We start from the raw sequence: 10,967 nt of genomic DNA on the forward strand, positions 1-10,967 counted from the left end.
CCCGTTGACGGTACCCCCTTTCCGAGCGTTCCCGTTCACTCGCAAATCACTTCTATCCGGCGGACACGTAGAAAGAGTAGACAGCGATTCAGAATTTACGAAAATGTTAAACGCGTTGAGTTCGCAACGGAAGGTAAAAGGCGCCCGAAGCAGACTACTCTCGAAGACTGCTGCGCGCAGCGCCTCGCAAAAGGTCGTAATTTCGCCCCTATGCAAAAACAAGAATTCCGTCTACAACATCTTTCCGACGACACAATTTCAAAAGAATCGGACCAAAACTGTAGTAGAAAGATAGGAAAAACTGACAAAACCTTACACGTTAGTATACTTACGCTCGAGGATGACCGCCAGATGTCGCCAACCCCACATCAGTAGCACATGTTCCCTAGGTTGACAAATTTCACGGCCCTGTAGATACACGTACACCCGTTGCCTTTCTACAAGAGTCTTCTACGCGCCAACATTTTTCTGCCAGCGCAGCCAGCCAGCCATCGCAGCCCAGTCCAGCCAGCCAAAGTGGAGATTAAAGCTACTTTTTACAAATAAAATTGCAAAAATGCGCTAAAAGTTAGATGTGTAATAACAGACCATACTTCTTCCATCTTATCCCATTCAGATGTAATAATGTTTGCGAGAGTAAATAGATTTAGCGGAAATAAGATAAAAATTAGAAATTACATAACAAAAAAAAGACTTCAGCTACCAGAATTGTAGAAAAAAAGGTTTAGAATCCATGACACAAGAAAGCGAATAAAATAAAATATATAATGCAACCTAATGAAAAAAAAAATATTATTATTATTTATTAAACTGTTAGTCAAACGTGATTATGGACCTTAAGGAATATATAGAGTTATGTGTTATAATAAAGCAAGCGAATGTGGTTTCCTTAAATTGACCTGTTGGGAAGTTCTCTGCGATTTCGGTGGAAATATCGTTATAAATGAAAATGATAATAATAGCTAAGTATTTAGCGACAAGTGTATATCAAGTCTTTAAAGCGTCGCGGTCATGCCTTTAAAACGGTTGCAAGTGCTTTAAAGACCAATAGACACGTGTTTACTTATAGTATTTTTTTTTAATTCTATCTGCAATATAATTTAAAATAAGGGATAAACAATGAGCAATCAATATTGCATTACGCACTAATGGAAGTTAGATCTCAGTCATTACAGAGACTAAAAGTCGTAAACTACAATTCTCGTGTCGCGTCTTGAGATAATGTATTGTGTACTATCCACGAGGTCTAGGAAAAAAAACCCCGTTGAAAAAAAACCCCGGAATAAAAAACCCACGGAAAGAAAACCACGGAAAAAAACCTCTGAATGAAAACCCCCTTCTTTAATCTCCACAATAGGGTAGGTATACATCTTGGGCGATTGTACAAGGCAAGTTATCCTATAGTATAAGTTATTCCAAGTAACAAAATCTGAAAATTTGGATTGAATTTTTAGATTTTTAGACTTGAAATTAGCTTATTACCTGTGTAATACTGCTGTGGAACCGCCTTTCGTTAAAATTTCTAAAAGTGCGAACTGTGTACTCCTATACAGGGTGATTCCTATAGTACCTGCCACCGTTTGGGAGCGTGTAGGTGGTGCGTAGGGGAGTACTTTGATATAGGACACTTGGGGTCGGAAATCTAAAATAAGGGTGCCAGAGCCAAATTTACCTTCTGGAATTTCGCGCCTGTAGGTAGGCAACCCAACCGGCCGGCGGTGCACACGGAGCGATCTCAGGCGGCGATGTGTGGCTGGCACTTGATCAGAATTTTGTTTAAACCCACGAAATCCCGTCTGCAACGACGCGTATCAAGTGAATAAACACTATGGCAATAGTATAATAATAGTTGGCTAGATATAGGAAGTGCATTGAGATTTGAGAACAACGGTGGCCACGTTGAACACTTGTAAACGTTATTGCTTTGACTGTCGTTTTCCCTCCTTCCCTCCCATGTCGCTTCCTCGCGCTAACTCGCTCTGCATCGCTCCGCGCGAAACGTCGGTCGGTTGGGTTGCCTACATACAGGCGTGAAATTCCAGAAGATAATTTGGTTCTGGCGCCCTTATTTTGGATTTCCGACCCCAAGTGTCCTATATGAAAAGACTTCCCCTAGGCACCCCCTATACGCTCCCCAAACGGTGGCAGGTACTATAGGAATCACCCTGTATAGGCATCAACAAACAATTTAATCAAATTCATGAAGAGTTGATAGCACTTGAACCCCAGGTAATAGTCCCAGGTGTGTATTGTGCAAGAACAATTAACAAAAATAATCAACAAATTACAGTTAGACTAATCAATTTAAATAATAAAGAAATCATACTGCAGAAAAACATTAGTAGAGTTCTATAGATCCAGTAGACCAAATTTTAGAAAACCACAACAAACCCCAAAAGGTCAATAAAATAGACATTGCAAATCTAAATTGGATTCAAGATAATTTTGATTTTAGAGATTTAGATGAAAAAACTATTGAGCTTTTATATACATTAATTAAGAGATACGCAGACATTTTTGAAAATGAGATCAAGCTAACGTAACTCACAAAATCAAACATAAAGTTATATAATAGGTAGTTACGCTGATAGTTGCACAAAAAACAAATTAAAATCATGTACCTAATTGATAATGAAAATACCATGTTCTACGGCAAATTTGCTGTTTACAATAATACAGTCGAGTTTGACCAATTCATTAGGGATAAACCTAGTGAACTTGATTACCTTCAAACCATTATCTGTGACAAAAACAGTTTAATTGCCACCACTTAAAGACAAGATTAACCTATGACAAGATAAAATTGACCTTATGAATAAACTTTATTCCAGCAACAATTCTAAACCAAATGATATCGGCGCATGCAGTCATTGACATGGATAATTCTAATCCTAAGGTTAAACATAATATCTTGCAAAATTCTAATCAAAATATAAATAGGTATCATAACTGTACACGTACACCCATAAAAATCTAGATCCAGTTGGCAGAACGCCACAAATTGGAAATTTCCCCAATCACGTAAACTCTAATTTACTCTAATTGTAAAAAAAACGCTTTAACAATTTTTCATACCAATGTTCGATCTCAAAATTCCACGGGTAACTTGAGATATTGCAGAATCAACATGGTTTGATATATTATCTATTATTTTTCTTTTTTATCCTTTATCTCATTCCGTCAAAAATACAATATGTTATATGAGGCCCATAAGAAACAAGTTAAAAAGTAATCGTAAACGATTTACATAAAGCGCATTTCCACTTGCATTCATTTCCCATTTGTAAGATGCAACTTCTGTTAAAATCGTAAAAATCCGGCCACAATATGAAAGATAACGTTGCACATGGCAATCCATTTTTGACGTGCTACTTCATGAAGTTCAGTTTATGAAGAATTTCATTTCAACGCTTTTCTAAATAAGAAAGTTGGAACTCCGCATGCGCAAACCTAAATTTTGAAACTAATGTTAGATTTTCCTTTGTTCCAAGCGCCTAAATATCAAATTTCACTTAAATGCTTCCATATATAAACAAGTTGTAAATCAGCATATGCATGATTAAAGCGCATTTTTGGTAATGCAGGTCAGTATTTTATTAGCGAAGTTTAAAATTATCGATCTCACGAGTAATTTTGGCTGCGTTAAATAATTTATTTTATTTAATTTCAATTGACGGTACGTCTTCATTTTGTAAAACAAATCACAAAGTAAATAATAAGTTTTTATACTGGTAGCGCTATCTAACGGTAAAATTATAGCACCTCCGAAACCCATATCGAAATTATTATCTTCAATTATCGATCTCACAAGTAATCTAACTCAAAATAGACTAGTGCCTGCACATCTACACTATAGCAGGAAGCTTTTAGTGAAAATTTGAAGTCTCTAGCTATTGTAGTTGTTGGAGATCTAACGCGGACAGCCGGCCTGCCAGCAATAACGAATATAATAGCGTATTTATTTCAAAAATGCGCTAAAAAGTTGGCACTGCGCATGCGCAAAATAAAATTTTGAAACTGGTGCTAGATTTTCCTTTATTTCAAGTGCCTATGTATCAAATTTCGTTTAAATTCTTTCATAAATAAAAAAGTTGGCACTGCGCATGCGCAAAACCAAATTTTGAAATTGGCGTTTGATTTTCCTTTATTCCAAGTGCCTATGTATCAAAATTCATTCAAATACTTTTATAAGTAAAAAAGTTTGCAATTCGGTTTATAAATGGTCGAGATGCGAAAAGGGCACTGTGAATGTTGAATCGATTCGATTCAACTTTTGGCATTGCGTATTATATGGCTAAAGCTATGCCCATATTGAATTTCATGCAATTCAGTTCATAACTAACCGAGATGTAAAAGCGATCGAACATTTCTAAACAAAGTTATCGTTCACACGGACAGATAGATGGACAGACAGACAAAGGAACAGACGGACAGACCAACAGGCAGACGATAGATAGCAATGCAAAATTATAAACGATCTCTAGGATCGTTAATAAACGGCAAAAGTGTAAAATTATGGAACATGTAAAAAACGGTTTTTTGTTTTTTTTTACAATAACTTTTTTTTGTAAGCGGTACAGAAAAAATTCCTTCCTTGGTACAAGACTCGACACCATAACGAACCAAATAGCGAAAAAAGTAGAACAATATCTCTTAAGATAAAGAACTAGTAGCGTCGCAAAACGAGCGGACGGACGGACGGACAAAGTGGCCACAATAGCGCATTTTTTTGTTATTTTTGTGGTAATGCGCTAATAAGAAAGTATTAGCCTGTAGCTTCTACATTTAGCGTGTTATGGAAATTCCGATAAGAGATTCAGATTCTCTGAAAAAAGGTGTGCTAACGAGAACCGTCCATTGTCAACCGTTTAGGGAACTAGGGAAAATGAAAAAGAAATTTGACATGTTCAGTTTTTCGGTGATACTTGAGTTATTTTCAAAAATTTTTCAAAAACTTCAAATGCGTTTTTTATAGTGACAAAAAGGGACAACGTTGCCCCCATTGAACCTACATTATTATCTCTCACCGTTACCACAGTATATCAGCCGTTACGGAGAACCCAATGGATGAACCACCCTGTACGTGAAGTTACTTGTAGTTTGTACATCAGAACTTAGTACCTAATACTATTGTATACCTACCTATATACAAATTTGAAAATTTGCCTACCAACATAGTTTTTCTTGATCTATCTAAAGAAAATAGTATCACGATCACTTCACTTCCGGTTTTACCGGATATGGATAGCAACTTTTTATGTTTTAGACAACCCTATATTTTATTGCATTTTCCAAATCTACATAAATTTTACGTCATTTTGTACCCCATTCCCCCTATACCTACCATCAAAAGTTTTCGAGTTATTCAAGATTTTTCAATATTTTTAAAGTTTCACTGCTCTTCTGTTAAGCCCTGTACCTATGACTCGGTTGACTTGAATTTCAAAACGTTTTCCAAAATCAGCAATTCTGACTTGATGCTACCTGCGAATACTTTAAATTTTGATCGCCCTTCTAGAGGGTGTTTTAAAACAATTTCAAGCCTTAAAAAGTTAAATCTTTCAAATAAAACGTGTGCTTTATTTTTTTGCACTTTCAAATGTCGAAAAAATTCTACATCGCTCAATTATTGCATTCCCTATACCTATCTGTTATGATTTCCGTTTGATGTTAGATTTTCTAACATTGTTATGCATAATTTTGAAGATCTTGAATACCTTGAAAACCTTCGACGCTGAGTATAGGGAAAATATCCAGCGACATAGATTTCGAAAATGAAATGAAATATAGGGTGTACGATTTAAAATAAGAAAGTTGCTATCCATATCCTGGCAAACAGGAAGTGAAACGATCCCGATAATATTTTCTGTCGATAGATCATGAAAAACTATGTCGGTATGCACATTTTCAGATTTAATGTAGGTATGTATCAATGAGAGCCTGAAAACTTTTAGGTTTGCGTGAAACAGCCTGTATATAATTACACAATGGTAATTTCTATTGTTGCTACCACCGTAGCCGTAGCGAGCTAATTTGGCTACGTGAAGAGAAGGTTGCTGATGGACATTGAACAGGTGATCGGCGTGATGCTGAATTTAATGGAATCTCATTACGTACCTACACACAAAACATCATTCTCATTACGCTAACTAACTTATACGAAAGAGTATTATGGTTACTCTTTGCTTATACTAACTCGAAGAGGCAAAAGGCAAGTCTCCTTCCCGCGCCACCACACAATAAATCCAAACTCGGAACGTATAGCAACATCACATCATGCGTTCTAGACAACAACCGCAATGCTTTTAATTAAGGTAATAACCTTTTTGCGTATTTTCACAAAAATTTAAAAAAATGCAATATTGTGGCCACTTTGTCCGTCCGTCCGTCCGCTCGTTTGTTGAGACTAGTTCTTTATATTAAGAGCTATTGTTCTACTTTTTAGCGCATTTCCACAAAAATAAAAAAAAAATGCGCTATTGTGGCCACTTTGTCCGTCCGTCCGTCCGTCCGTCCGCTCGTTTTGCGACGCTACTAGTTCTTTATCTTAAGAGCTATTGTTCTACTTTTTCGCTATTTGGTTCGTTATGGTGTCGAGTCTTGTACCAAGGAAGGAATTTTTTCTGTACCGCTTACAAAAAAAGTTATTGTAAAAAAACAAAAAACCGTTTTTTTACATGTTCTATAATTTTACACTTTTGCCGTTTATTAACGATCCTAGAGATCGTTTATAATTTTGCATTGCTATCTCTCGCCTGCCGGTTGATCTCTCCGTCTGTTCCTTTGTCTGTCTGCCCATCTATCTGTCCGTGTGAACCATAACTTTGTTTAGAAATGTTCGATCGCTTTTACATCTCCGTTAGTTATGAACTGAATTGCATGAAATTCAATATGGGCATAGCTTTAGCCATATAATACGCCATGCCAAAAGTTTGAATCGAATCGATTCAAAATTCACAGTGCCCTTTTCGCATCTCGACCATTTATAAGCCGAATTGCAAACTTTTTTACTATAAAAGTATTTGAATGAAATTTGATACATAGGCACTTGGAATAAAGGAAAATCAAACGCCAATTTCAAAATTTGGTTTTGCCCATGCGCAGTGCCAACTTTTTTATTTATGGAAGAATTTAAACGAAATTTGATACATAGGCACTTGGAATAAAGGAAAATCAAACGCCAATTTCAAAATTTGGTTTTGCGCATGCGCAGTGCCAACTTTTTTATTTATGGAAGAATTTAAACGAAATTTGATACATAGGCACTTGGGATAAAGGAAAATCAAACGCCAATTTCAAAATTTGGTTTTGCGCATGCGCAGTGCCAACTTTTTTATTTATGGAAGAATTTAAACGAAATTTGATACATAGGCACTTGGGATAAAGGAAAATCAAACGCCAATTTCAAAATTTGGTTTTGCGCATGCGCAGTGCCAACTTTTTTATTTATGGAAGAATTTAAACGAAATTTGATACATAGGCACTTGGGATAAAGGAAAATCAAACGCCAATTTCAAAATTTGGTTTTGCGCATGCGCAGTGCCAACTTTTTTATTTATGGAAGAATTTAAACGAAATTTGATACATAGGCACTTGGGATAAAGGAAAATCAAACGCCAATTTCAAAATTTGGTTTTGCGCATGCGCAGTGCCAACTTTTTTATTTATGGAAGAATTTAAACGAAATTTGATACATAGGCACTTGGGATAAAGGAAAATCAAACGCCAATTTCAAAATTTGGTTTTGCGCATGCGCAGTGCCAACTTTTTTTATTTATGGAAGAATTTAAACGAAATTTGATACATAGGCACTTGGGATAAAGGAAAATCAAACGCCAATTTCAAAATTTGGTTTTGCGCATGCGCAGTGCCAACTTTTTTATTTATGGAAGAATTTAAACGAAATTTGATACATAGGCACTTGGGATAAAGGAAAATCAAACGCCAATTTCAAAATTTGGTTTTGCGCATGCGCAGTGCCAACTTTTTTATTTATGGAAGAATTTAAACGAAATTTGATACATAGGCACTTGGGATAAAGGAAAATCAAACGCCAATTTCAAAATTTGGTTTTGCGCATGCGCAGTGCCAACTTTTTTATTTATGGAAGAATTTAAACGAAATTTGATACATAGGCACTTGGGATAAAGGAAAATCAAACGCCAGTTTCAAAATTTGGTTTTGCGCATGCGCAGTGCCAAATTTTTTATTTATGGAAGAATTTAAACGAAATTTGATACATAGGCACTTGGGATAAAGGAAAATCAAACGCCAGTTTCAAAATTTGGCTTTGCGCATGCGCAGTGCCACCTTTTTTATTTATGGAAGAATTTAAATGAAATGTGATACATAGGCACTTGGAATAAAGGAAAATCTAGCGCCAGTTTCAAAATTTTATTTTGCGCATGCGCCGTGCCAACTTTTGTATCTATGGAACTATTTAAGTGAAATTTGATACTTAGGCGCTTGGAACAAAGGAAAATCTTAGTTTATTAGTTAGTTATAGTAAATTAGTTTTAAAATTTAGGTTTGCGCATGCGCAGCTCCAACTTTCTTGTTTAGAAAAGCATTGAAATGAAATTCTTCTCATAAACTGAAATTGAAGTAGCACGTCAACAATGGATTGCCCATGTGCAACGCTATCTTTCATATTTGTGGCCGGATTTTAACAGAAGTTGCATCTTACAAATGGGAAATGAATGCAAGTGGAAATGCGCTTTATGTAAATCGTTTACGATTACTTTTTAACTTGTTATTTTTAATGTTGTTTGTAGATCAGAAATAAAAAATGAAGCCGGATTGCCCCTAATCATAGAAGACACGATGATGGCATCGTGTCTTCTATGGTTTCCGAGATCCCCGTGATAGACCTCCTTATCTTGGACACAGTGTGAAAAATGTTTATATTATTTAAAGCTTTTAGAATTATAATATTGAAAAACCAAGCAATTTAACTCTTGATATTGATTTCTCTATATCATTTCGTGTTGATTTGCACAATTTGAAATAGGTAATATACCTATTACGAAATGAAGGCCTTGACTAAGACAACAGGTGATACTTAGCAAAGTTCAATTCTATCCGCAAAAACAGCTTTGGAGGGGTGTGGTTTGTTCGAAATTAAGTAAATTGTTGTAATCTTATTATTGCGAGTACTAATGGAATTATTAAGGTTTCGCATGTCACTCAAATGAAGCGGAACAGTTAATTACACTCTTACTTTCTTATGGAGCGCAAAATGTTAATTGAGATTTATCACGCTATATATTTATAGGATACTTATTTACTTTATTGTGTTTCAAATAAATATTTTACATGGGGTATTTACAGTGTAAGATAAGAAGAAGTGAGAAAAATGAGCATTTGTTCGATAATCAATTTTGACAAGTAAAATTCTAATGCCAGTAACCACCATGTCCGTATCCAAGACCGATACCGTGTCCATAACCGATACCATGTCCATAACCAATACCATGCCCATAGCCAAGACCGATTCCGTGTCCATATCCAAGACCATAGCCGAGACCGTGACCACCGACGAATCCTGGCGCAGCAACAACGGCGGGCGCCGCTACAACAGCGGGTGCAGCAATAATGGCACCGTGATGAGCGGGTGCATTGTGTTCACCATTTGGTCCAATAGCGCCATGTCCGTTAACGCTACCGGTGGGTCCGGATGCTCCATGAGGTCCAACTACACCAGAAGCTCCAATCAAAGTTGTTGGTCCAGCTGGGACTACGTTGACGGCGTGAGCGAGTGCGTGACCATGTCCTGCGTAGACTCCGCTGGGTTTTGCATAGGCGCAGATGGCCAAGCAGGCGAATACGGCGATGGTCTACATAACATCAATATAATTCTCCGAATTGTTAAGATATTAACTTACCAAAGCGTTCATGGTTGTTGATTAGACGGTTGGTGATCGACTACAATGCTAGTGAACGAGAAACCCCTATACTTATACTCAGCATCGGCCTTCGTGGTTGACAAATTTTTCTAATTTATTATATAGCGCAAATATTCAAATACCTTTAATAATAACATCGACCACACCCAAACTCCTTACTTTAATTCTTACTATTACTTAAATTGAAGGTAATACCATACATGCACCACGATAATTGTACAATACCACTCACTTCACATTCGACTGTTTAAGGCCAATTCGCTCAAAAAATGCGAAGATAATTTCATTGCATTTAAGTGTAAACAAAATGTAGACATTTGCGAAATAAAGGTTTTAGAAATTGTTTCCGATTTGCAATCTTTTACAAAAAAAAAAGGTTTGTTAGGAATGTAGCGAACGGCCCACTTTTACTTCCTTATTTTGTCTAAATCAAGTTTATGGTTGCGAATGAGTCATTTTTATGTCTCGATTTTATGTGAATATAAATTGCGGTTTAAATAAAATGGATAGGGGACGAAACACTATATGGTAGCTTTAGCAAATAGGTGTTGCAAACTCATCGCTTTCAAAAGTTTTGAAAGTCATATAAGCTGTAAGGCGATATAGTGTGCTCAAAGCGCACTTGAATTTCCAACAAAAATTTTAGTCGATTGGATAAGGGTGATTCGGTTACAATCACCGCCGTAGAAAAGTACTAGACAATTTTCCTCGTGCTCATTACTGCAGTATGAGTTAAAATATTTATCGAGCGGAATAAATTTACACAATTTTGTTTTACTTAGCAATGGCGACATTTTATTCTGAATACGAAAGGTAAGTTAAGTTGACAGGTCTTAACCGCAACCCTAATGGACACAGATTGTGCTCATTTTTGTGTACATCCCTATGTTTTGTACGGTTGTCGTTGCGGATGGGTAAATATTGTGCAGATAACACGTTCTACTTAAGGACGAGCTTTCGAAAGTGAATTTTCCGCAGGGATTATTCTTGGGGAGGGTCAAAATACTTGGGCCAAATATTTAGAAGACCGATTATTGATCCTTTAGCGCCGAATCAGAAAGT

The 10,967-nt window shown here is 36.3% G+C and overlaps 1 protein-coding gene across 1 annotated transcript; it reads right to left on the minus strand.

Annotated features, from left to right (window-relative positions):
- Positions 1-9,302: 9,302 nt before the first annotated feature.
- LOC116181705 (cuticle protein 65-like) lies at positions 9,303-10,004 on the minus strand. The gene is made up of 2 exons (XM_031502113.1): positions 9,885-10,004; positions 9,303-9,836 (listed from the first exon to the last, which is right to left on the minus strand). Exons 1-2 carry the CDS (start codon positions 9,894-9,896, stop codon positions 9,396-9,398), a joined length of 453 nt encoding a protein of 150 aa, XP_031357973.1. The 5' UTR covers positions 9,897-10,004; the 3' UTR covers positions 9,303-9,395.
- Between the last annotated feature and the right edge of the window lie 963 nt (positions 10,005-10,967).

Source organism: Photinus pyralis, unplaced genomic scaffold (assembly GCF_008802855.1).
Source record: "Photinus pyralis isolate 1611_PpyrPB1 unplaced genomic scaffold, Ppyr1.3 Ppyr1.4_unclustered_Scaffold1744, whole genome shotgun sequence".
NCBI classification, from domain to species: Eukaryota; Metazoa; Arthropoda; class Insecta; order Coleoptera; family Lampyridae; genus Photinus; species Photinus pyralis.